The sequence below is a fragment of the Salmo salar genome, chromosome 02 (assembly GCF_965601325.2).
Source record: "Salmo salar chromosome 02, fSalSal1, whole genome shotgun sequence".
Lineage (NCBI taxonomy): Eukaryota > Metazoa > Chordata > Actinopteri > Salmoniformes > Salmonidae > Salmo > Salmo salar.
Window position 1 is genome coordinate 80730447 of NC_138292.1, and position 27337 is coordinate 80757783.

Here is a 27337-nt window from a genome sequence, read left to right on the forward strand (position 1 = left end):
CAGCTGACATGCGGTATTGTTAAATAATGGTGTAATTGCCTCTAGTTTTCTTGGAATTTCTTAGAAATGATTGTGATAGGTTCACATTTTACCGGTACGGTGTACCCCCACTATTTATTTCCGGGTCGCGGTACCAGAGCGTACCGGCTTACTTTGACCCCTGCCTAGGACCCTTATTTATGCATACAACTTCTTACTCAAAGAATTAGAAAAATAATTACCCCAACAACATAGCGTCACCATTTTATTTCCACCAGTTGAGGTTCAGCAGTGAATTTTAAACACCTTTTAAAATGGACAACATATACAAATATCAACTGTGAATACAAAAACTCTGGAGCTAAAACATGGACTTTGAGCAAAATAATTATTTTGAGAGAGATGGACAAAATACCATTCTATTCCAAGCTCTATATACAGCATATCAATCCTCAATGACAGCAAACCTGTCTCAATAAAAACATAAAAATAAAAATAAAATAAAATGGATCCTTCAATTCATTTCCATCTAGTTATCTAAAAGGGATTGGACAGGTTTAAGCAAGCTTACCATTCACTGAGTGCGTGGTAGGTTGGGTTGGGTTTTGGGACTGAGTCTAGGTTCCTGTCCCAATACGTTAGAAATGCATCCTTCCTATCTGGGCCAGGTAACAGATAGGTTACCAGGTAACAGATAGGTTACCAGGTAACAGATAGGTTACCAGGTAACAGATAGGTTACCAGGTAACAGATAGGTTACCAGGTAACAGATAGGTTACCAGGTAACAGATAGGTTACCAGGTAACAGATAGGTTACCAGGTAACAGATAGGTTACCAGGTAACAGATAGGTTACCAGGTAACAGATAGGTTACCAGGTAACAGATAGGTTACCAGGTAACAGATAGGTTACCAGGTAACAGAACACCGGACAACTTGGTCAGGTGTAAACAAGGTTACCATTGAATGTGTGGTGGGTAGGGATAAGGGACATGCTGATTGTGTGGTGGGTAGGGATCAGGGAGTCTTGGGACAGAGACAGGCTGAGTTTGTCTATGTGTCTCCTGATGTTTCTTCAGACTGCTCAACTGGGCAAAGGCTTTATCGCACAAGCGGCACTGGAACGGTTTCTCTCCCGTATGGGTCCGCCTGTGGTTTTTCAGGACATTCCCGTCAGCAAAACACCTCCCGCAGTCAGGGCATTGGTACGGCTTCTCTCCAGTGTGGATTCGCAGATGAAGATTGCAGTGGCTCTTACTTGTGAATCTCTTGTCACAATAAGTACAGCAGTAAGGCTTCTCACCAGCATGAATCCGGAGATGAAGTTTTAAACTCCCTGCCAGAGAAAAACTCTTCCCACACTGAGGGCAAAGGTAAGGCCTCTCTCCAGTGTGTATCCTCTGATGAACCAGTAAGTTACTTTTAGTGGAGAAGGTCTTGTCGCATCGGGAGCAGTGGACCCGGCTAGAGTGGGTCCGTAGATGATCCCTTAGAAGAGCCTTGGATGAGAACTCCTCCCCACAGTGGGGGCATGGAAGAGGGTCTTGGTGCCTGTGGATGGGACCCAGTGTCTCCCCCTTGTGGTTCTCCTGGTGATGCCGTTGTAACGTTTTTGTATGACGGAACTTCATCCCACACAACGAGCAGTGGTAAGGTTTTTCTTCTGTGTGAGTTCTGATGTGTTTCTTTAAATTTCCACGATCATTGTAACTGTTTCCACACTGAGGGCAGGAGTATGGTTTCTCCCCAGTATGGATTCTCAGGTGTCTTTTAAGACTGGCGGCCACAGGGAATCCCCTTCCGCATTCCAAGCACACGTGTGGATTCTTCAGAGGATCACTTGGCGGATGTCGTGTTTTTGTGTGTGATTCCAATCTTTCTGCAGTTATGAAGCTCTTTTTACATTGACCACAGCGGTGAGGGTGATCTGTGTGAAAAACCTCCCGGTGATGTTCAAGGCTTTGTTTTCCAATGAATTGCTTCCCACATTCAGAGCAGAGGTAAGGTTTCACTGTGTGTTGTTTACCCATGTGACTTTTGATGTGTTTCTGTAAGTTTCCAGAATCACTGCAAGCCTTCCCACAATGATGGCAAACGTAAGGTTTCTCCCCTGTATGAGTTCTCAGGTGTCTCTTAAGACTTCCAGCCTGATGGAAGCCCTTTCCACATTCAGAGCACACATGAGCTTTCTCTGCAGTCAAGTTCTCTCTCCTTCTCTGCAGGGACTGTATGTGTAGTGTTAGACTTCTTGCTGTGGTAAAACTCTTACCACAGTGATCACAGATATGGGAGCCATCTCCGGAGTGGGCTTGTTTGTGTTCTTTAGCATTACGAATGCTCTTCTGATAGGCAAGTCTCTTCACAATGACCTCCTCTCCTGGGTGAGTTTTTCTGATGTGTCTCTTTAAGTTTCCAGAATCAGTACAAGCCTTCCCACAACGAGGACAGACGTACGGTTTCTCCCCAGTATGCCTTCTCAGGTGTCTCTTAAGACAGCCGGCCTGTGTGAAACTCTTTCCGCATTCAGAGCACACGTGTGGTTTCTCTCCAGACAGATAAAGTAAGTGTGTTTTCAGATTGGTTGCTGTGGTAAAATTCTTCCCACAGTGATCACAGATATGGTAGCCAGGCCTGTCTCCTGAGAGGGTTTTGTGTTGTTCAGCATTAGATGAGCTGTGGGGTTTCTCTCCAGTCTGTGTTGCCTTGTGTATTATATGGCCACTCTGCCCAGGTGTCTTCCTGCAGTCGACAAGCCGCACAGACACCCTCTTCAGACCGCACAATAAGGCGCTACCGGGAGAGGCACGACCCGGGGACTCTGGGAGGGCAAAGGGGGGCGGGGGAGATTTGTCCTAGAAAATCATAAAAATAGAGATGGAATGAATCAGGGAAACACTTTCCTACCGATCAAGTCATTTTAAAATCTTTGCAGAGAAAATCAGAAGTCTTTCCTTGATTCCTCTCATCATCTTTCGATTACTCGGCATCCTTCTTAAAATGCATTGGAGGATAAAGTCAGAGGGAAAGAACCTAGAACTTTTTCCTCCAATGCATTTATAAAAGGAGGTCCAGGAATCAACGATGAGAGGAACCAAGGAAAGAGAAACACACTTCAAGCAGAGGTCGCATTAACGCAGTTCTTCACGCATAAAAGGAAAGATAAAACACAGAAAAAATCTTGTTGCGTTTTTGTAAAACTTCAGTAGGTTTCACTCCAAATCATGAATTTAAAAAAGGACACATTTTTGTGCTTCAGTTGCACTTCTCCAATCGAATGAAATATCTTCGCTCTCGTCTTGACCAATTACATTCCACCACTCTGACTGCTGTGTGCTTAAGTTCAGTTACAATGCTTAAAGATTAACTTCAAAGCAAAACATCAGGAAATGTATCTGGCTCGATTTTCTACGATAAACATTAGAAATATGATGGCCATGCATCGTTTTGGTAAAATATACCTTGTTTTTTATTGTAAGCTCATTTACTTCTGTGGCTGCTAGCCAAATAGCTTCTGTTGTCATATGATGAAATGCATGTTAATTAAAACTGTAGTTGCATGTCTGTTGATCTATTGAAGCAAAAAACACTTGACTTTCAAGATAAAAACGCAGGGGAAATGGTTTAAAACACTTTATGGTCTGTGTTTAAAAAGAATGCTGATTTATAAAAGCTAATGCGACCCCTGTTTAACACTGGGAATTTAAGTACTCACCCCTCTCACTCTCTGCTCTGGTGTGTGCCTCTCTGGAGATAACTCCACCTCCAGCCCATCGTTAGCCATCCAATCCCTGTCCTCCTCGTCCCAGTCTACAGTGTCATCGGATTGGCTGGGACTCATGGGCTCCGCCTTCAGTCCGTCGCTAGGCAACCAATCTCTGTCCTTAACGTTGCAGTCTACAGCATCATCATCATCGTCGTCGTCATCAGCACCATCATCATCGGCTTGGCCGGGACTCATGGGTACAACGCTACCATCCTCCTGTATCCCTTTGAGGTCCTCTTTCAGTTGGAGTGACCAAGATGTTCCCTGCTCCTCCGATTTAATTGAATCCGTATTGTCCTGCATTTCCTCCACATTTCCTGTAGGGATGCTCCTCTGAGTGGCGAAACTCTCCACAACCATCTCCTCTACTGGGTGAGTTCTTCTCATGTGTTTCCTCAAGTTTCCACAGTCACTGTAGTCCTTTCCACATTTGGGGCAGACGTACGGTTTCTCCCCAGTATGAGTTCTCAGGTGTCTCTTAAGACTGGCAGCCACAGGGAATGCCCTACCGCATTTAGAGCACACATGTGGGTTCTTCAGAGGATCACTTTGCGGGTGTCGTGTTTTTGTGTGCGATTCCAGTCTTTCTGCAGTTATGAAACTCTTCTTACATTGACCACAACGGTGAGGGTGATCTGTGTGAAAAACTAGCCGGTGATGTTTAAGGCTTGATTTTACAATGAATTGCTTCCCACAATCCGAGCAGTGGTGAGGTTTCACTGAGGGATTCACTGTGTGTTGTTTAACAGTGTGCGATCTGACATGCCTCTTTAATTTACTCTGGTCTGGTGTGTTGCTAAGCAACCCAGCTCCTCCCTCTTCATTCCATTCTTCATCGCAGTCGACAGCATCACCATCACATTGGCTGGGATGCAAGGGTTTCGCTGTCAGTCCGTTGCTAGGCAACCAATCCCTGTCCCCCTTGTTGCGTTCTTCATTGCAGTCTACATCATCGTCGGCTTGGCTGGGACTCATGCGTGCACTGCTACCCTCCTCCTGTATCCTCCTGATGTCGTCTTTCAGTTGGACTAACCAAGACATTCCCTGCTCCTCTGATATCATTGACTCCGTATTGTCCCACATTTCCTCCATGACTTTACGCCGTAATAAACGATGATTCATCCCTTTAACTTCAGAGCCATCTATTCCACAACGTTCACACAGGTAGCGTAAGTTGTCCTCACTTAAATTCCACAAACTCTTTTCGATTTCATCCATCAACGTTTCCTTCTCAGAACTCATTTTGTCCCAGCAGTTGAATGTTTTGTTTTTGTAAAAATAAAATAAAAATAACAACTTTCTTTTGAATTAGGTTGTCACTAGTGTGAGGTGTGTCTCTCTCCTGTGTATTCAAAGGTCTCCTATATCTCCTGCCACAATGGGAGCTTCAGGAAGTGCTGCATTATGAGTCTCTGTCAAAGACAAGTTATTTCAGGGTCCGACCTTCTTCCTGTCACCAGAACAGTGGAATCCCTTGTGAGGTCACCTGTGTAAATAGGACGATATGGTGTAAGACAAAAACATTTTATACAGGCCGTGCAATATGTATAGTGACATTCTATATTTGTCAAGTCCGTGAAATGTTGACTTTTAATTTACTGTCACTATTTCATTTTTACTTATTGGAACAATATAATAAAAAAAATATTAATGATAATAAAAATATTTTTGTAAGATATATATGAAATGTCAAGGTTCCCACGATGAGGGCTTGTATTTTGAAGCTAACTAACGTTAACTAATGTAACACGAACATTAGGTACAGCAGTAACTCATTGATTATATGTACAGTCGCTCTGCTTTTACTTACCAAATAGAAAACAATCGTCGTTTTACTCCTACATCGACTCTGTATGAGCAGAGCTTCAAATTAGTTAGCAGGAGCTATTAGCTAGCCAACAGTACCAAGCTAAGAATGTAGCTGTCTGATGATGAGCAGGAAACGTTACCTAGTTAACAGTTATGCAACGGTAACGACTAGCTAACTACACCGTTTGGACAAAGCCAATACCTAATGTTTTATTTAAACATTTTCCCATTCTCCCCTCACCGTTAATGCAATCAAAGAATGGTCATATCCAAACTATGTGGAATGGCGTCCAGTGATGGCATCAACCTTTTTTCCGGGTTAGCTGCTGCCCCGGAAGTAGTTCTAGGCGGTTCTGTCAACATAGCTAGCCTGCTTAGATAAACCTTACTCAAAAGCATTGTAGCTAGAGTTATTTACAAATATATCTTCTATATACTTGGCGTAGACTATTTCCATCCTGTGATAACGTAGATATGGAACTATTAAACCAGACAGACGTGAAGTTACAAACGACAAGTTAAGCTAACATTATTAGCTAGCTAAGTACCGTTAGCTAGCTCAGTATGCTATGCTAACTTAGCCTGCTATCTATTTTTGCGAAATAGCTGTGATTTCTCATAGCAAAGCAACATTTGAACTGATTGCTTGCTACAGCCAGAGAACAACATTTTCTCGGCAATTTTGTTGTTGTTGCTTTGGCTCACACAATGTATGAGGTGAGAAGTGAGCTATAGCTAGCTAGTTGCCCTGAAACTAAAACCTGTTTTGCTTGAGCCCAAAGCCATAGATACAGCAGGTATCGATAGATATAGCTGGTTAGCTAGTTATGTAAATACATGGCTCTGCTTTAGTCAACTCCATTGTCATTGTCTTGTTCAAGGTTAGTTTGTCATTTGTAGAAGTTGGTATACATTTGTCAAGTAGTAAGGATTCTTTTATCAAGTCAGTTCGTTATTAAGACCAAAGCCAATGACATGACATTATCTTCGAGGCCTATCTCTGACTGTACTTTTCAATCAGGATTTTGATGAACCCCAGTCAAATCTACTGGTTCCTGACTGTATCCATGGTGACCAGAGCACAAGCGGTCCAGAGATGGTTCCTAGGAGCCTTGACTACTTCAGGGACTTTCTAAGATTGAGAGGTAAGTCGGTTGAGAGATGTCCATTAACTTTAGTAGGTGGAGGCTGAGGCAGACTGAATGTTTAAACCATCTGACGGTGTTGTTTAGGTACAGCGTGAACAAAACAGTGCAACACTTACACAAGCTGGGGTGTGTTCACTAGGAAGCTAATGGCCGAAACAGGGAAAGGGACAATAAGAAACAATTGTTTTCATTTGCTACGGTGTACACTAATGAATACACCCCTTTGGTTTCCACTCGAGCAATCCTGATCAGACTCTTCCTATATCCCCACAGGAGAGACAGGAGAGAGTTCCAGCCGTCACTCTGACAGTGAGGGGACAAGTTCTACCTCAGGAGAACCTGAACGACAGGAGGACAATCACACAGCCAAGAACACACACAGCTGCAGAGAGTGTGGAGAGGAGTTCCCTACCCAGCATTATCTAAGAAAACATCGTAACACAACACACACAGGAGAGAAGAAGACCAGTCCCAAACCCAGGAAGAGCTACAGCTGCCTGGACTGTGGGAAGGAGTTCCCATGTCCATCTAAACTACAACGACACCTTCTGACTCACACAGGAGAGAGGCCCTGCTTCTGTTCTGACTGTGGGAAGAGTTTCACTCGGGAGGAACATCTGAAGACACACCAGCGGTTCCACTGTTCTAATGGGGAGGGCAGTCCCTCTATATCGGGAGATCCTGAACAGGCAAAGAACTGCTGCCTGGAGTGTGGAAGAGAGTTCTCTAGTGCTTACAAACTACGCAGACACCTGCTGACACACACGGGGGAAAAGCCTCACTCCTGCTCCGTGTGTGGGAAGAGTTATACTTATCTACACACCTTGAAATCACATGAGCTGAAACACACCGGGGAGAAGTCTTACAAATGTTCCGTGTGTGAGAAGAGCTTCAACCAAAAGGGAAATTTGAACCAACACATGCTAGTGCACACTGGTGAGAAACCTTTCTCCTGCTCTGTCTGTGGCAAGTGCTTCACCCAGAAAGCCAACCTGACTGCCCACCAGCTCTCCCACACAGGAGAGAAGCCTTTCTCCTGTTCCATCTGTAGGAAGGGCTTCACTCAGAAAGCATATCTGAAACAACACCAGAAACTGCACACTGGAGAGAAGCCTTACGCCTGCTCCGAGTGTGACAAGAGATTTACCTTCTGTACATCCTTGAAAAGACACCAGCTGCAACACACAGGAGAGAAAGGACTTGCTAAATTTGAAAGAAATACACCAACAGTCACACGGCAAAAAAGTTGAAAGTCTGTCTGCATCAGCAGCAGAACCTGAACAACACCAGGAGAATCACAAAAGTAAGACGTCGTCTCACTGCTGCTCAGAATGTGGGAAACATTTCAAAACTTCATCATCTCTACAGATCCACATGAGAATCCACACAGGAAAGAAGCCATACCCCTGCCCCGACTGTGGGAAGAATTTTGCTACAAAAGGAAGTTTGAATTTGCACCAGCGGTCACACACAACAGAAGCAGAGAAACCCATCCACTGTGAGGAGGAGAGCACATCACAGGGGCAGGAGATGGTATCTGATAACCTACAGGACCTCTGTCAAACACTGGGGCTGAAGGCTAAAGTCGAGGAGAAGGACGAGGTGGAGGAGGATGGAGAAGAGGCGACGGATAATGCAGAGGAAGTTGGAGGGCTGATTAATTCTGATGGAGAAGAAGTTGACTGGGATTCTGTTCAACATAGTAAGTGGAGGCAGAATGTTGACTGGGATTCTGTTCAACATAGTAAGTGGAGGCAGAACACTGACTGTTCTTTAGTTGACTGGGATTCTGTTCAACATAGTAAGTGGAGACAGAAGGCTGACTGTTCTTTAGTTGACTGGGATTCTGTTCAACATAGTAAGTGGAGACAGAACACTGACTGTTCTTTAGTTGACTGGGATTCTGTTCAACATAGTAAGTGGAGGCAGAACACTGACTGTTCTTTAGTTGACTGGGATTCTGTTCAACATAGTAAGTGGAGGTAGAACACTGACTGTTCTTTAGTTGACTGGGATTCTGTTCAACATAGTAAGTGGAGGCAGAACACTGACTGTTCTTTAGTTGACTGGGATTCTGTTCAACATAGTAAGTGGAGGCAGAACACTGACTGTTCTTTAGTTGACTGGGATTCTGTTCAACATAGTAAGTGGAGACAGAAGGCTGACTGTTCTTTAGTTGACTGGGATTCTGTTCAACATAGTAAGTGGAGACAGAACACTGACTGTTCTTTAGTTGACTGGGATTCTGTTCAACATAGTAAGTGGAGGCAGAAGGCTGACTGTTCTTTAGTTACACAGTAATAGAGTCTGACTCATTATCTAACCCAGTGGTTTTAAGGAACTCAGTCTGGCTTTAAATGTACTCTTGAAAGTTGTAATAGTAGAACGCACAAGGTGCAATGTAGAAACTGGGTAGTTCATCATCAGTTCCTGTTGTCATGTCAGTCATTACATACCTTGGAAAACTATTTATAACTGGTCAGAAATGTCCAGGTCAACTAACCCATGTCAGCTAACGTTTTCTTAGCTAGGATTTTTAGCTCATAGATTTTGTTGCATTGTTTGAGTCACTCAGATATCACATGAATACACATTAGACATGGCTTCAATATGGCAAAAATGTTCCCTGTACCCCATGACAAAAATGTGTAGAATTGCAGGAAATAAGCTTTAAACCCGCAAAATGTTGTCTCCACCAACAAGAGGGGTGTGAACAGTTTGTGTCATGAACAGTGCTTGTCCCATAGAAATAGACATGGCGTGTCTGCGGGGGGGGCTCCCCCCCCCCCAATGCTGGAAGTGCCCCCCCCCCAGGGGGCCTGAGTCTAACCCAGACCCCTGGTCTAACCCATAATACCAACCTATCTCTACAGGAGAGAGTCCTGTCCATGGCTCTGGTAGTCTCATTATAACCCATAATACCAACCTATCTCTACAGGAGAGAGTCCTGTCCATGGCTCTGGTAGTCTCATTATAACCCATAATACCAACCTATCTCTACAGGAGAGAGTCCTGTCCATGGCTCTGGTAGTCTCATTATAACCCATAATACCAACCTATCTCTACAGGAGAGAGTCCTGTCCATGGCTCTGGTAGTCTCATTATAACCCATAATACCAACCTATCTCTACAGGAGAGAGTCCTGTCCATGGCTCTGGTAGTCTCATTATAACCCATAATACCAACCTATCTCTACAGGAGAGAGTCCTGTCCATGGCTCTGGTAGTCTCATTATAACCCATAATACCAACCTATCTCTACAGGAGAGAGTCCTGTCCATGGCTCTGGTAGTCTCATTATAACCCATAATACCAACCTATCTCTACAGGAGAGAGTCCTGTCCATGGCTCTGGTAGTCTCATTATAACCCATAATACCAACCTATCTCTACAGGAGAGAGTCCTGTCCATGGCTCTGGTAGTCTCATTATAACCCATAATACCAACCTATCTCTACAGGAGAGAGTCCTGTCCATGGCTCTGGTAGTCTCATTATAACCCATAATACCAACCTATCTCTACAGGAGAGAGTCCTGTCCATGGCTCTGGTAGTCTCATTATAACCCATAATACCAACCTATCTCTACAGGAGAGGGTCCTGTCCATGGCTCTGGTAGTCTCATTATAACCCATAATACCAACCTATCTCTACAGGAGAGAGTCCTGTCCATGGCTCTGGTAGTCTCATTATAACCCATAATACCAACCTATCTCTACAGGAGAGAGTCCTGTCCATGGCTCTGGTAGTCTCATTATAACCCATAATACCAACCTATCTCTACAGGAGAGAGTCCTGTCCATGGCTCTGGTAGTCTCATTATAACCCATAATACCAACCTATCTCTACAGGAGAGAGTCCTGTCCATGGCTCTGGTAGTCTCATTATAACCCATAATACCAACCTATCTCTACAGGAGAGAGTCCTGTCCATGGCTCTGGTAGTCTCATTATAACCCATAATACCAACCTATCTCTACAGGAGAGAGTCCTGTCCATGGCTCTGGTAGTCTCATTATAACCCATAATACCAACCTATCTCTACAGGAGAGAGTCCTGTCCATGGCTCTGGTAGTCTCATTATAACCCATAATACCAACCTATCTCTACAGGAGAGAGTCCTGTCCATGGCTCTGGTAGTCTCATTATAACCCATAATACCAACCTATCTCTACAGGAGAGAGTCCTGTCCATGGCTCTGGTAGTCTCATTATAACCCATAATACCAACCTATCTCTACAGGAGAGAGTCCTGTCCATGGCTCTGGTAGTCTCATTATAACCCATAATACCAACCTATCTCTACAGGAGAGAGTCCTGTCCATGGCTCTGGTAGTCTCATTATAACCCATAATACCAACCTATCTCTACAGGAGAGAGTCCTGTCCATGGCTCTGGTAGTCTCATTATAACCCATAATACCAACCTATCTCTACAGGAGAGAGTCCTGTCCATGGCTCTGGTAGTCTCATTATAACCCATAATACCAACCTATCTCTACAGGAGAGGGTCCTGTCCATGGCTCTGGTAGTCTCATTATAACCCATAATACCAACCTATCTCTACAGGAGAGAGTCCTGTCCATGGCTCTGGTAGTCTCATTATAACCCATAATACCAACCTATCTCTACAGGAGAGAGTCCTGTCCATGGCTCTGGTAGTCTCATTATAACCCATAATACCAACCTATCTCTACAGGAGAGAGTCCTGTCCATGGCTCTGGTAGTCTCATTATAACCCATAATACCAACCTATCTCTACAGGAGAGAGTCCTGTCCATGGCTCTGGTAGTCTCATTATAACCCATAATACCAACCTATCTCTACAGGAGAGAGTCCTGTCCATGGCTCTGGTAGTCTCATTATAACCCATAATACCAACCTATCTCTACAGGAGAGAGTCCTGTCCATGGCTCTGGTAGTCTCATTATAACCCATAATACCAACCTATCTCTACAGGAGAGGGTCCTGTCCATGGCTCTGGTAGTCTCATTATAACCCATAATACCAACCTATCTCTACAGGAGAGAGTCCTGTCCATGGCTCTGGTAGTCTCATTATAACCCATAATACCAACCTATCTCTACAGGAGAGAGTCCTGTCCATGGCTCTGGTAGTCTCATTATAACCCATAATACCAACCTATCTCTACAGGAGAGGGTCCTGTCCATGGCTCTGGTAGTCTCATTATAACCCATAATACCAACCTATCTCTACAGGAGAGAGTCCTGTCCATGGCTCTGGTAGTCTCATTATAACCCATAATACCAACCTATCTCTACAGGAGAGAGTCCTGTCCATGGCTCTGGTAGTCTCATTATAACCCATAATACCAACCTATCTCTACAGGAGAGAGTCCTGTCCATGGCTCTGGTAGTCTCATTATAACCCATAATACCAACCTATCTCTACAGGAGAGAGTCCTGTCCATGGCTCTGGTAGTCTCATTATAACCCATAATACCAACCTATCTCTACAGGAGAAGGTCCTGTCCATGGCTCTGGTAGTGAAGGAGGAAGTTCCCCTACATCACACATCAACAAGGTGGGAGAAAATAATAACAAATATTTTAATAGGAGATATTGTTAGCATTATAAACATTATTATTCTATATTTTACTGTTCTATTGAACCCATTTTTGTTCCAACTTGGTTTCCACGGTAACTTGACTAGAAAAGGTCCTGTCTTTATTCTAGGATCCTGGGGCTCAATCGGGGTCGACAGAGTCCCTGGGTCCTGACCGAAGACATGAGGAGGACATCACTCAAACACCTGGGATGAACATTCATATTGAAGAAGAGGAGGAGGAGGAAGAAGAGGAGGAGGAAGAAGAAGAGGAGGAGGAAGAAGAGGAGGAGGAAGAGTGGGAGGTGGAAGAGGAAGAAGAGGGTGAAGATGAAGAAGAGGAGGAGGAAGGGGAGGAAGAGGAAGTTGGTGATCTGTTGAATTCTGTAGTAGAACAAGCTTCCTGGGATACTCCTCATCTTGGTAAATCAAAGTCAAATCACATGTTAGTGGTCACATACACGTGTTTAGTAGATGTTATTGGTCACATACACGTGTTTAGCAGATGTTACTGGTCACATACACGTGTTTAGCAGATGTTATTGGTCACATACACGTGTTTAGCAGATGTTACTGGTCACATACACATGTTTAGCAGATGTTATTGGTCACATACACGTGTTTAGCAGATGTTACTGGTCACATACACGTGTTTAGCAGATGTTATTGGTCACATACACGTGTTTAGCAGATGTTACTGGTCACATACACGTGTTTAGCAGATGTTATTGGTCACATACACGTGTTTAGCAGATGTTATTGGTCACATACACGTGTTTAGCAGATGTTATTGGTCACATACACGTGTTTAGCAGATGTTATTGGTCACATACACGTGTTTAGCAGATGTTACTGGTCACATACATGTGTTTAGCAGATGTTACTGGTCACATACACGTTTTTAGCAGATGTTATTGTGGGTGTAGCGAAATGCTTGTGTTTCTAGCTCCAACTGTGCAGTAATATCTAACAATACACACAATCTAAAGTAAAGGAATAGAATTAAGAATATATAAATATTTGGACGAGCAATGTCAGAGCAGTATAGTCTAAGATACAGTAGGATAGAATACAGTATATACATATGAGATGAGTAATGAAAAGACTAAGATACAGTAAAATAGGATAGAATACAGTATATACATATGAGTAATGAATAGACTAAGATACAGTAGAATAGGATAGAATACAGTATATACATATGAGATGAGTAATACATAGACTAAGATACAGTAAAATAGGATAGAATACAGTATATACATATGAGATGAGTAATACATAGACAGATACAGTAAAATAGGATATAATACAGTATATACATATGAGATGAGTAATACATGGACTAAGATACAGTAGAATAGGATAGAATACAGTATATACATATGAGATGAGTAATACATAGACTAAGATACAGTAAAATAGGATAGAATACAGTATATACATATGAGATGAGTAATGAATAGACTAAGATACAGTAGAATAGGATAGAATACAGTATATACATATGAGATGAGTAATACATAGACTAAGATACAGTACAATAGGATATAATACAGTATATACATATGAGATGAGTAATACATAGACAGATACAGTAGAATAGGATAGAATACAGTATATACATATGAGATGAGTAATACATAGACTAAGATACAGTAGAATAGGATAGAATACAGTATATACATATGAGATGAGTAATGTAAGATATGTAAACATATTTTGGTTACAAGTGGTGACAGAAGGTGAGTTAAAGAATATGTTCATCCCAAATGGCACCCTATTCCCTATATAGTGCACTACTTTAGACCAGAGCCCTATTCCCTTTATAGTACACTACTATAGACCAGAGCCCTATTCCCTATATAGTGCACTACTATAGACCAGAGCCCTATTCCATATATAGTGCACTACTATAGACCAGAGCCCTATTCCCTATGTAGTGCACTACTATAGACCAGAGCCCTATTCCCTATGTAGTGCACTACTATAGACCAGAGCCCTATTCCCTATATAGTGCACTACTATAGACCAGAGCCCTATTCCCTATATAGAACACTACTATAGACCAGAGCCCTATTCCCTATGTAGTGCACTACTATAGACCAGAGCCCTATTCCCTATATAGTGCACTACTATAGACCAGAGCCCTATTCCCTATATAGAACACTACTATAGACCAGGGCCCTATTCCCTATATAGTACACTGTAGAGAGGGAGACGGTTGTATGCACTATATAGGGAATACGTTGCCACTGTTTTCACACAGTAGCATGTACGCTACATGCCACGGTAGTGAGGGAACTTTACCCATACTGATGAGTCCTAACTCCTGCCACGGTAGTGAGGGAACTCTACCCATACTGATGAGTCCTAACTCCTGCCACGGTAGTGAGGGAACTCTACCCATACTGATGAGTCCTAACTCCTGCCACGGTAGTGAGGGAACTCTACCCATACTGATGAGTCCTAACTCCTGCCACGGTAGTGAGGGAACTCTACCCATACTGATGAGTCCTAACTCCTGCCACGGTAGTGAGGGAACTCTACCCATACTGATGAGTCCTAACTCCTGCCACGGTAGTGAGGGAACTCTACCCATACTGATGAGTCCTAACTCCTGCCACGGTAGTGAGGGAACTCTACCCATACTGATGAGTCCTAACTCCTGCCACGGTAGTGAGGGAACTCTACCCATACTGATGAGTCCTAACTCCTGCCACGGTAGTGAGGGAACTCTACCCATACTGATGAGTCCTAACTCCTGCCACGGTAGTGAGGGAACTCTACCCATACTGACCCACTGAACTCTCTTCTCTCCACAGGAATGAGTCCTAACTCCTGCCACGGTAGTGAGGGAACTCTACCCATACTGATGAGTCCTAACTCCTGCCACGGTAGTGAGGGAACTCTAACCATACTGATGAGTCCTAACTCCTGCCACGGTAGTGAGGGAACTCTACCCATACTGATGAGTCCTAACTCCTGCCACGGTAGTGGGGGAACTCTACCCATACTGATGAGTCCTAACTCCTGCCACGGTAGTGAGGGAACTCTACCCATACTGATGAGTCCTAACTCCTGCCACGGTAGTGAGGGAACTCTACCCATACTGATGAGTCCTAACTCCTGCCACGGTAGTGAGGGAACTCTACCCATACTGATGAGTCCTAACTCCTGCCACGGTAGTGAGGGAACTCTACCCATACTGATGAGTCCTAACTCCTGCCACGGTAGTGAGGGAACTCTACCCATACTGATGAGTCCTAACTCCTGCCACGGTAGTGAGGGAACTCTACCCATACTGATGAGTCCTAACTCCTGCCACGGTAGTGAGGGAACTCTACCCATACTGACCCACTGAACTCTCTTCTCTCCACAGGAATGAGTCCTAACTCCTGCCACGGTAGTGAGGGAACGACCTCAACACCAGGAGCACTGGAGCAACAACACCAGGAGAAAGAGAAGACACAGGGGACCAAACGGAAGAAGAGTCCAGAACGAAAGCAGCCGAAGAAAGAAGAGAAACCGAAGAAGGAGAAGAAACCGAAGAAGGAGAAGAAAGCTAAGATGACCCACCGCTGCTTTAAATGTGGAGAGGGATTCTCCCGTATCTACGACATGCTCTTACACCAGACCATTCATATAGATGGAACTACCATGTTCAAAACTAAGAAGGTTCACCGCTGCTTAACGTGTGGTTACGAAGCATCCGATGCACATAAACTGATGATGCACGAGCGGATACACACGGGAGAGAAGCCTTTCCAGTGCTCTGTGTGTGGGAAGAGATTCGCTCAGAAAGGAAATCTGAAAATACACCAGAGTGTGCACAAAGGTGAGAACTCGTACATCTGCCCAGTGACTCAACTGTGGAAATACGTTTGTCCTCTTAAAGGGATACTTTGGGATTTGGTAATGAGGCCCTTTATCTACTTCCCCAAACTCGTGGATACCATTTTTATGTTTCTGCTTGCAGTTTAAAGGAAGTTGCTATCTAGCGGCAGCGCAATTGACTTGCCTAGTTAAATAAAGGTTAAATAAAACATTTAAAAAATAATCATAATTGCTAACTAGCGTAGCGCTAACGCTAGTTGGCAATGGCTCACAAAACAACCTCTAACTTCCTTCATACTGGACACAGAGACATAAAAATGGTATCCACAAGTTCATCTGACTGGTGAAGTAGATAAAAGACCTCATTGCCAAAATCCCGAAGTATCCCTTTAAGCTTTTGTAAAAACAAATCTTTAGATATATTTTTGTTATCGTCCTGACCCAGTCATTATCTGAGTAGGATGATACTGGTATCGTCCTGACCCCAGTCATTATCTGAGTAGGGTGATACTGGTATCGTCCTGGCCCCAGTCATTATCTGAGTAGGATGATACTGGTATCGTCCTGACCCCAGTCATTATCTGAGTAGGGTGATACTGGTATCGTCCTGACCCCAGTCATTATCTGAGTAGGGTGATACTGGTATCGTCCTGGCCCCAGTCATTATCTGAGTAGGATGATACTGGTATTGTCCTGGCCCCAGTCATTATCTGAGTAGGGTGATACTGGTATTGTCCTGGCCCCAGTCATTATCTGAGTAGGGTGATACTGGTATTGTCCTGACCCCAGTCATTATCTGAGTAGGATGATACTGGTATTGTCCTGGCCCCAGTCATTATCTGAGTAGGGTGATACTGGTATTGTCCTGGCCCCAGTCATTATCTGAGTAGGGTGATACTGGTATCGTCCTGACCCCAGTCATTATCTGAGTAGGGTGATACTGGTATCGTCCTGACCCCAGTCATTATCTGAGTAGGGTGATACTGGTATTGTCCTGACCCCAGACATTATCTGAGTAAGATGATACTGGTATCGTCCTGACCCCAGTCATTATCTGAGTAGGGTGATACTGGTATCGTCCTGACCCCAGTCATTATCTGAGTAGGATGATACTGGTATCGTCCTGACCCCAGTCATTATCTGAGTAGGGTGATACTGGTATTGTCCTGACCCCAGTCATTATCTGAGTAGGGTGATACTGGTATTGTCCTGACCCCAGTCATTATCTGAGTAGGGTGATACTGGTATTGTCCTGACCCCAGTCATTATCTGAGTAGGATGATACTGGTATCGTGCTGTCCCCAGTCATTATCTGAGTAGGGTGATACTGGTATTGTCCTGGCCCCAGTCATTATCTGAGTAGGGTGATACTGGTATCGTCCTGACCCCAGTCATTATCTGAGTAGGGTGATACTGGTACTGTCCTGACCCCAGACATTGTCTGGTTAGACTTAACATGAACTAACACTATCTTCTCCATGCAGGAGAAGTCAGGAATCCCAGTTTCTGGCCTGACATTGTGGAGAGGCTTCCTACAATAGGTGTCCCGGACCAATACCATGACAACCATACAGCTAAGCCAATAGGAGTTCTGGATCAATACCATGACAACCACACAGCTAAGCCAATAGGAGTCCTGGACCAATACCATGACAACCACACAGCTAAGCCAATAGGAGTCCTGGACCAATACAATGACAACCGCATAGCTAAGCCAATAGGAGTCCTGGACCAATACCATGACAACCGCACAGCTAAGCCAATAGGAGAGGAATGCCAAACTCCAACTCTACAGATACACATGAGAACTCACACTGTAGAGAACCAGTCTAATCCACAGTGCCCTCTCTGCGGGGCAGAGTTCTCTCAAAAAGGCCTTCTGGATGATCACCTGGTGATCGCCCACTCCCATGAGAAACCAGAGAAACCTTACCCCTGTCCAGACTGTGGGAAGAGATTCTCCAGCAAGAGTTACATCAAGATCCACCGGAAGATCCACAGTGGGAAGATCTCTTACCACTGCGTCCAGTGTGATAAGACTTTCCTGTCAGCGGAGGGGCTCAAGAAGCACGAGAGTGCTCACCGAGGAGAGAGGCCGTACCGATGCCCTGCGTGTGGCAAGTGTTTCAAACAACAATCCCAGCTGACCTGTCACTTCAAGATCCACACCGGAGAGAGGAGCCATCTCTGCTTCCTGTGTGGGAAGAGTTTCGCAAGAGAGTTTGACCTCAGGGTGCATCTCAGAGTCCACTCTGGAGAGAAGCCCTACCAGTGCCATGAGTGTGGCAAGAGCTACAGGTACAGAGCAGGCATCCGGTCACACATGCAGCAGATGCACCCTGGGAAGCCTATAGTGGAACCAACCCCACCCATCCCCACAGGCCCTCGCTACGGCAGTGGAGGAAGTGGTCTTCCAACATCCCTTATCAGAAAGGTATGTGGTTTGGTTTGCTGTAAGCTAAGGCTATCGCTTTCAGGTTTTGTTTTGGGGGGGGGGGGTTCACTCTGAAATCTAGAAGTTTATGGAATCGGTTTGGGTTTATGGTTAGAATAGGTGGGGATTAGGTTAAAGTTAGGCATAGATTTAGCCGACCGCCACTCAAAATCTGCTACATATACACTTCCTGTTTGACAAGGAACAAAAAGGGGGCCGAGGAGGACGCTACCCTGGGAAATCCTACAACAAACATTATATTACTACAGACTGTTAACCAAGAATGACTTGTGTTTTCATTGTAGGATCCTGGTGACCAATCCAGCCCTAAAGCTATAGAGTCCCAGGGTCCTGATCCAAGCCATGGCAGCAAGGCATCCAGTCATACACCTCGGTTGAAGGCCAGAGCTGAAGAAGAGGAGGAAGAGGAGGAAGAAGAAGAAGAGGAAGAGGTGAACGTTGATGGTTCGGGTAATTCTGAAGAAGACGACGCCAGTTGGAAACCTGCTCTTCGTCTTGGTAAGTGGAGGTAGAATGTCAACAGAAAATCATTCAACTATAGCCTGTTAATTTGGCTGTGTTATAAATGGCATACTGTCAACAGAAAATCATTCAACTATAGCCTGTTAATTTGGCTGTGTTATAAATGGCATACTGTCAACAGAAAATCATTCAACTATAGCCTCTTAATTTGGCTGCATTTATAAATTTCATCCTGTCCCCTATATAGGGCTCTGTTCAAAAGTAGTGCCCTAAATAGGGAATAGCGTGCCATTTGGGCGACGGACAATGTATTTGACCAATTCTTTAAACCCAGTCTCTTTTGTCACACAGCCAAGACCGGTGGCGGTGGTCCCTCTTCATCAGGAGGACAGAGAAAACACCGGAAGAAACAACAGGTCAAACGGAAAACCAGAGTCAAAGAAGGCAAACAGAAGCAACCCAAAGCCAAGAGGTTTAACAACCGTCGCTGCTTTAAATGTGGAGAGGGATTCCCCCGGGAATATGAGCTGTTGCTACACCTGCAGACACATCTAGATTACAACTGCTACGTGTGTGGAGCACCGTTCAACAACAAAGAGCTGCTGCAGAGACATCAGGAAGAGCACACCGGTAAGAGAGCCTGTGATGGAGACTCACGATGGCTACGTCATGACTGTAATACTATTATATAGCCTTTCTGACGGGTTACTAGTGAATTCACTCTGTAGGCTGTCCCTCAAATGGCACCCTATTCTCTACATAGTGCACACTAGGGCCCATAGGCTCTTGTCAAAGGTAGTGCACTATATAGGGAATAGGGTACCGTTTGAGATACACTAACTGTGTGTTTGTTCCAGAGGAGAGTCTGGGTGTGTTCTCTGGTGAGGCAGCAGGTCCAACTACAGGACAGCAGCTGGGGAGAGGGAAGAGGACTCACCGATGTCCAACCTGTGGCAAAGAACTATCCGACGCGTCCAAGCTGAAGTTACACGTGAGAATCCACACCGGGGAGAAACCTTACTGTTGCTCCCTGTGTGGAAAGGGTTTCACTCAGCCAGGGAACCTGAAAACACACATGAAAACACACAGAGGTGAGAGAGACTTTGGAAAGACCTTCAGCAACGTATGCTGATGTTGTGGCCCACGTACAGTGTCTTCAGAAAAGATTCACACCCCTTGACTTTTTCCACATTTTGTTGTGTTACAAGGTGGGATTCAAATGGGTTTAATTGTTATTTTTTGTTGTTGTTAATGATCTACACAAAATACTCTAGTCAAAGTGGGAGAAAAATTCAGTGTAATTAATAACTTCACCAGGCTCAAAGGGATATTCAATGTCTGCTTTTTAAAAATGTTACCAATAGGTGCCCTTCTTTGCGAGGCATTGAAAAACCTCCCTGGTCTTTGTGGTTGAATCTGTGTTTGAAATTCACTGCTGGACTGAGGGACCTTACAGGTAATTGTATGTGTGAGGTACAGAGATGAGGTAGTCATTCAAAAATCATGTTAAACAGTATTATTGCACACAGTGTGAGTCCATGCAACTTAATATGTGACTTGTTAAGTACATTTTTACTCCTGAACTTATTTAGGCTTTCCATAACAAAGGGAGTGAATACTTATTGACACGAGACATTTCAGCTTTTCATTTTTAATGAATTTATAACAATTTCTAAAAACATTATGTCATTACTTTTACATTATGGGGTATTGTGTGTAGGCCAGTCACACAAAATCTCACATGTATCCATTTAAAATTCTGTCTGTAACACAACAACATGTGGGAAAAGTCGAGGGGGTGTGAATACTTCCTGAAGGCACTGTACAGTATGTTGATGTTGAGGTGGTGTGAATACTTCCTGAAGGCACTGTACAGTATGTTGATGTTGGGGTGGTGTGAATACTTCCTGAAGGCACTGTACTGTATGTTGATGTTGAGGTGGTGTGAATACTTCCTGAAGGCACTGTACAGTATGTTGGGGTGGTGTGAATACTTCCTGAAGGCACTGTACTGTATATTGATGTTGGGGTGGTGTGAATACTTCCTGAAGGCGCTGTACAGTATGTTGATGTTGGGGTGGTGTGAATACTTCCTGAAGGCACTGTACAGTATGTTGATGTTGGTGGTGTGAATACTTCCTGAAGGCATTGTACAGTATGTTGATGTTGGGGTGGTGTGAATACTTCCTGAAGGCGCTGTACAGTATGTTGGGGTGGTGTGAATACTTCCTGAAGGCACTGGACAGTATGTTGATGTTGGGGTGGTGTGAATACTTCCTGAAGGCACTGTACAGTATGTTGAGGTGGTGTGAATACTTCCTGAAGGCACTGTACTGTACGTTGATGTTGAGGTGGTGATGGGATGATGAATATGAGGTTGAAAATGTCCCTATCAGGTTTATGTGAAAATACAGCTAAACGTTGATATTTTCTCATTGTCTTTTGGGAGGTTTATGTATGCTGTTTTAAAAGTAGCTGGGGGCCAGTCTGTTTGTGCTAACATGCCCAACTCCCTGTCCCTCATTGTCACATCCAAACAATGACAGCAGTGGGGTATAGATAGATCTGGAACAAAGGCTATGAACAGCTTATTGGTCTCAAGGACTTAACACTGGGCGTGTGTGTCTCAAATGGCACCCTATTCCCTACATAGTACACTACTTTACCCTAATATACATCCCTAATGGCACCCTATTCTCTACATAATGCACTACTTTACCCTAAGATACATTCCTAATGGCACCCTATTCCCTACATAGTGCACTACTTTACCCTAAGATACATCCCTAATGGCACCCGATTCCCTAAGTAGTGAACTACTGTTTTAGAGCACTAAGGGCCCGGTTCAAAAGTAGTGCACTATACAGGGCAGGGCTTTCCCAACCCTGTTCCTGGAGAGAAACCCTCCTGTAGGTTTTAACTCCTGCTCCTGGAGAGAAACCCTCCTGTAGGTTTTAACTCCTGCTCCTGGAGAGAAACCCTCCTGTAGGTTAACTCCTGTTCCTGGAGAGAAACCCTCCTGTAGGTTAACTCCTGTTCCTGGAGAGAAACCCTCCTGTAGGTTAACTCCTGTTCCTGGAGAGAAACCCTCCTGTAGGTTTTAACTCCTGTTCCTGGAGAGAAACCCTCCTGTAGGTTTTAACTCCTGTTCCTGGAGAGAAACCCTCCTGTAGGTTTTAACTCCTGTTCCTGGAGAGAAACCCTCCTGTAGGTTTTAACTCCTGTTCCTGGAGAGAAACCCTCCTGTAGGTTTTAACTCCTGTTCCTGGAGAGAAACCCTCCTGTAGGTTTTTGCTCCAACCCCAGTTGAAACTAACCTGATTCATCTTATCAACAAGCTAATTATTAGAATCAGGTGCGCTAGGTTAGGGTTGGAGTTAAAACCTACAGGAGAGTATCTCTCCAGGAACAGGGTTGGAGTTAAAACCTGCAGGAGGGTATCTCTCCAGGAACAGGGTTGAAGAGCCCTGATATAGGGAATAGGGGTCCGTTTTGGGGCCACAACCTAAATGTCGACCTTTTATCTTCCCTGCAGATGGGAACCCTAGTTTGTTGTCTGCTGGTGGGTTAGCTCCCTCTACATCAAGAGGTCCTGAACACCACCGGGAGAATCACACCGTCGCCGCAGCAGCAGTTCAGGAGAACTTCAACCGTCCAGATCTATCGTCAGTACAGAAACACATGACGTCTCAGGACAGCGGAGAGAAGTCCTCTTTCTTCTGCGCGCTGTGTGGGGAGGAGTTCTCTGAGAAGGCACAGTTAGAAGAACACCGGTTGGCTCACAACAACAAGAAGCCTTTCCCCTGCCCTGACTGTGGCAAGAGGTTCCGCAGTAATTACTACGTTAAGATCCACATGCGAATGCACACCGGGGAGAGGCCTTACCAATGCGCTGAGTGTGGGAAGGGCTTCATCACAGAAGAAGGGCTGAAGAAGCACGAGAGCGCTCACCGGGGAGAGAGACCCCACCTCTGCCCCGAGTGCGGAAAGAGATTCAAGCAACAGTCCCAACTTACATGTCACTTCCGTATGCACACTGGACAGAAGAGCCACCTCTGCTCCGTCTGTGGGAAGAGTTACTTCAGAGAATTTGACCTCAAGGTTCACCTCAGAGTCCACACGGGAGAGAAGCCCCATCAGTGTGAGGAGTGTGGGAAGAGTTTCTACTATCTACAGGGACTCCGGCAGCACCAGAGGACCCACGCTCCCAAGCCCATCGGACCGACCCGCCAGCTAGGCAGGCCTAAGCAGTCGTCCAGCGCGGACAGCATGGACATACCAAACCAATCACCCAGGACGGGAAGGCCCAGGCCAGCTCCTAGAGTAGAGAGACCCGTGCCTCTACCCAGAGTGGAGAGACCCATGCCTCTAGGCCTACCTAGAGTTGAGAGTGATCTGGAGAGACCTCACTGGCAGTACTGGCACCTTTAAATGGGACATTTTCAATTTTTGTTGTTGTTTGAACTAGAGGTCGACCGACTATGATTTTTCAACGCCGATACCGATTATTGGAGGACCAAAACAAGCCGATACCAATTAATCGGCCAATTTTTTTAAATTATTTTTTATATATATATATATATTACCACACTCATATATATATATATATATATATATATATATATATATATATATATATATATATATATGTGTGTGGTAATATTTGTAATAATGACAATTACAACAATACTGAATGAACACTTATTTTAACTTAATATAATACATAAATAAAATCTATTTAGTCTCAAATAAATAATGAAACATGATCAATTTGGTTTAAATAATTCAAAAACACAGTGTTGGAGAAGAAAGTAAAAGTGCAATATGTGTCATGTAAAAAAGCTAACGTTTAAGTTCCTTGCTCAGAACATGAGAACATATGAAAGCTGGTGGTTCAGTATTCCCAGTTCTTCATTATTCCCAGTTAAGAAGTTTTAGGTTGTAGTTATTATAGGAATTATGACACGTCGACTATTTCTCTCTATACCATTTGTATTTCATATACCTTTGACTATTGGATGTTCTAATAGGCACTTTAGTATTGCCAGCCTAATCTCAGGAGTTGATAGGTTTGAAATCATAAACAGCGCTGTGCTTCAAGCATTGTTAAGAGCTGCTGGCAAACGCAGTAAAGTTTGAATGAATGCTTACAAGCCTGCTGCTGCCTGCCACCGCTCAGTCAGACTGCTCTATCAAATCATAGACTTAATTATAATATAATAAACACAGAAATACGAGCCTTAGGTCATTAATATGGTCAAATCCGGAAACTATCATTTCGAAAACAAAACGTTTATTCTTTCAGTGAAATACGGAACCGTTCCGTATTTTATCGAACGGGTGGCAACCCTAAGTCTAAATATTGCTGTTACATTGCACAACCTTCAATGTTATGTCATAATTATGTAAAATTCTGGCAAATTAATTCGCAACGAGCCAGGCGGCCCAAACTGTTTCATATACCCTGACTCTGCGTGCAATGAACGCAAGAGAAGTGACACAATTTCCCTAGTTAATATTGCCTGCTAACATGAATTTCTTTTAACTAAATATGCAGGTTTCAAAAAATATACTTCTGTGTATTGATTTGAAGAAAGGCATTGATGTTTATGGTTAGGTACATTAGTGCAATGATTGTGCTTTTGTTAAATCCTCACCCGTTTGGCGAAGCAGGCTGTGATTCAATGATAAATTAACAGGCACCGCATTGATTTATATGCAACGCAGGACAAGCTAGTTAACCTAGTAATATCATCAACCATGTGTAGTTAACTAGTGATTATGTGAAGATTGATAGTTTTTTTATAAGATAAGTTTAATGCTAGCTAGCAACTTACCTTGGCTCTTTGCTGCACTCGCGTAACAGGTGGTCAGCCTGCCACACAGTTTCCTCATGGAATTTAATGTAATCGGGCCATAATCGGCGTCCAAAAATGCTGATTTGTTATGAAAACTTGAAATCGGCCCTAATTAACCGGCCGACCTCTAGTTTGAACTGCAGATTGCGCCTTTAACCACCGCTACGTTGCTTACAACATTTAAGGCCACTTTCCCGGACACCGATTTAAGATTCGTTCAGGATTTAAAAAGCATGTTCAATAGTATCATGTGTCTCAGAGTAGGAGTGCTGATCTAGGATCAGGTCCCTGTCCATGTAACCTTATTTATTGGGATCTGAAAAGGTGAAGCTGACCATCAATCAGCACTCCTACTTTAAGATGCTTCATACAGACAGCCTTTGGACTAGGCTTAATCTATATCCACTTCATACAGACGGCCTTTGGACTAGGCTTAATCTATATCCGCTTCATACATACAGCCTTTGGACTAGGCTTAATCTATATCCGGGAAACCAGACAAGTATATTATCTCTGTGGTTAATCTCACTACTTTTGTCTCGACTGTTAAAAGTAGTGGGAATTCATGTGCTTGCTAGCATCAAATCAAATTGTATTTGGCACACGTGCCGAATACAACAGGTGTAGATCTTACAGTGAAATGCTTACTGACAAGCCCTTAATCAACAATGAAGTTAAGAAAATACATTAAAAAAAAAGTTCAAATAACAAATAATTAAAGAGCAGCAGTAAAATAACAATAGCGGAGCTATATACAGGGGTTACCGTTATTTATGTATGTTCCCCTTCTCCGATCCCCACCACAGTTATGAAAGATGGATGCTAACTGGGCTCTGTTTGCCTTGAGAGTTTCATTTGTGGAGGGTCCGCACAAAAACAAATATTATTTTCAAAATTATTTGTATGCTCTTTTCTTAATTTAGACTGAGGAGGGCCAAAAACCAAGGTTCAGGCTGTTATGCCATCATCAGTGGGAGTCCACACATAGAGGTGCATTAGTCCTTTACGTTCAGGTTCTGGGAGCGGGTGAAAAGCCAAGCAAGTGTTATTTTACGATTAAGATTTGTGATCAATGCCTTTTTTATGACCATCCGTTGAGTTGAGACGCTTGTCTGTTTTACACTAAATATACTATTTGAGTAACTTTATTTTTTATTGTATGTCATATTACTCTGTTCAATTGTCTCTCATTCATAAGCACTTAAATGTTTTATCTGAAGTTCTCGCAGACGGGTCTCGGTGTCTGTGTGGAATGTCACCACCTGATACAACAGTACCTGTGCACAGTAGTCGTATCATGATTAAATAAATCATTGCAATGATTTCACAAACCAATCTCCATTTTTATTTTATTTTATATAAACTATGAAACTGCTGAGCTCAAGAAATGAAGAGTGTCTGTTTTAATCAGCAATGAGTAATGACTAATGAAATTGTTACTCTATTATGGAACTTTTGTTTGGAGGCAACTTCATGTCAGCCAGAGCACCTGGCTCATGCCCAGGAGGCAGCCTGCTTCCAAAACTACTGCAATCACTTTCCACCTGGTTCAAACTCCTCCCACCGGTGTAAGCCGGGCCAGATAAACAAACCCCCTCAGTGACAAGAGGTTGCCATGGGGACCTCCCGTGTGGTGCAGCGGTCTAAGCCACGGCATCGCAATGCTAGAGGTGTCACTACAGATCTGGGTTCGATCCCGGGCTGTGTATCAACCGGCTGCGACCAGGAGACCCATGAGGCGGCGCACAATTGGCCCAGCATCGTCCATGTTAGGAGAGGCTTTGGTCGGCTGGGATGTCCTTGTCCCATCGCTCTCTAGTGACTCCTATGGCGAGCCGGGCGCAATGCACACTGACATGGTTGCCAGTTGGATGGTGTTTCCTCCGACACGTTGGTGCGGCTGGCTTCCGGGTTAAGTAGCAGTGCGGCTTGGAGGACGCATGGCTCTCGACCTTCGCCTCTCCTGAGTCTGTATGGGAGTTGCAGCGATGGGACAAGACTGTAACTACCAATTGGAAATCACGAAATAGGGGAGAAAAAGGAGTAAAATAAATGAAATAAGTTGCCATGTGGGGCAACAGTAGGTGGTGCTCATTGTATTAATGTCTTGTTTTGAGGTGTTTTGACTGATGTCATGTTTATGCTAATATGGCAAAAATTCACTAGCAAGCTAACCAACAACCATAACAATGTATGTGAGACAAGTGCTCATTGTGAAAATGTATTTGTTTTCAATAAACATTTGGAGATTAAATATAGTATACATGTTGTCAACAGTCTAATGCTAAGTACAAGTGCTAGTCGAAACTATAAAATGTTCGACTTGCTAACTTGTAGTTATACACCTGCTGTATTCAACGAATCAGCAAGTCGTAAATGTCCTCCTAGTTCTGACTAGCATGTGAACGCGGCATCAGCCAACTCTGTTTTCCCCATAGTTGCGCATGTGTTGGTTTTGTTACTAAACAACC

General features: G+C 43.9%; 2 protein-coding genes across 3 annotated transcripts; one reads left to right on the plus strand and one right to left on the minus strand.

Annotated features, from left to right (window-relative positions):
• Window positions 1-231: 231 nt before the first annotated feature.
• Window positions 232-5852, minus strand: LOC106596877 (uncharacterized). The gene is made up of 3 exons (XM_014188128.3): window positions 5552-5852; window positions 3691-5227; window positions 232-2830 (listed from the first exon to the last, which is right to left on the minus strand). The coding sequence occupies exons 2-3, from the start codon at window positions 4981-4983 to the stop codon at window positions 935-937; spliced, it is 3189 nt and encodes a 1062-aa protein (XP_014043603.1). The 5' UTR covers window positions 4984-5227; window positions 5552-5852; the 3' UTR covers window positions 232-934.
• Window positions 5853-5896: 44 nt separating this feature from the next.
• LOC106595531 (uncharacterized) lies at window positions 5897-27129 on the plus strand. 2 transcript variants are annotated; one of them, XM_045710527.2, is made up of 11 exons: window positions 5897-6267; window positions 6572-6695; window positions 6972-8400; window positions 12172-12236; window positions 12389-12680; window positions 15637-16092; window positions 17576-18525; window positions 18831-19044; window positions 19360-19638; window positions 19866-20099; window positions 22544-27129. In XM_045710527.2, exons 3-11 carry the CDS (start codon window positions 8073-8075, stop codon window positions 23437-23439), a joined length of 3714 nt encoding a protein of 1237 aa, XP_045566483.2. In that variant the 5' UTR covers window positions 5897-6267; window positions 6572-6695; window positions 6972-8072; the 3' UTR covers window positions 23440-27129. The 2 variants fall into 2 exon arrangements, with proteins under 2 accessions (XP_045566483.2, XP_082823597.1); XM_082967471.1 differs by lacking the exons at window positions 5897-6267; window positions 6572-6695; window positions 6972-8400 and adding an exon at window positions 8415-8955.
• Window positions 27130-27337: the final 208 nt, after the last annotated feature.

Bases quoted from the DNA above. Each gene is read 5' to 3' on its own strand.
- LOC106596877 (XM_014188128.3), bottom strand. From the start codon at position 4,983: ATGAGTTCTGAGAAGGAAACGTTGATGGATGAAATCGAAAAGAGTTTG. The intron at 2,831-3,690 runs GTGAGTACTTAA...ATGATTTTCTAG, and splicing joins CAGAGCAGAGAGTGAGAGGG to GACAAATCTCCCCCGCCCCC.
- LOC106595531 (XM_045710527.2), top strand. From the start codon at position 8,073: ATGAGAATCCACACAGGAAAGAAGCCATACCCCTGCCCCGACTGTGGG. The intron at 8,401-12,171 runs GTAAGTGGAGGC...CTATCTCTACAG, and splicing joins CTGGGATTCTGTTCAACATA to GAGAAGGTCCTGTCCATGGC. The intron at 12,237-12,388 runs GTGGGAGAAAAT...TCTTTATTCTAG, and splicing joins CTACATCACACATCAACAAG to GATCCTGGGGCTCAATCGGG.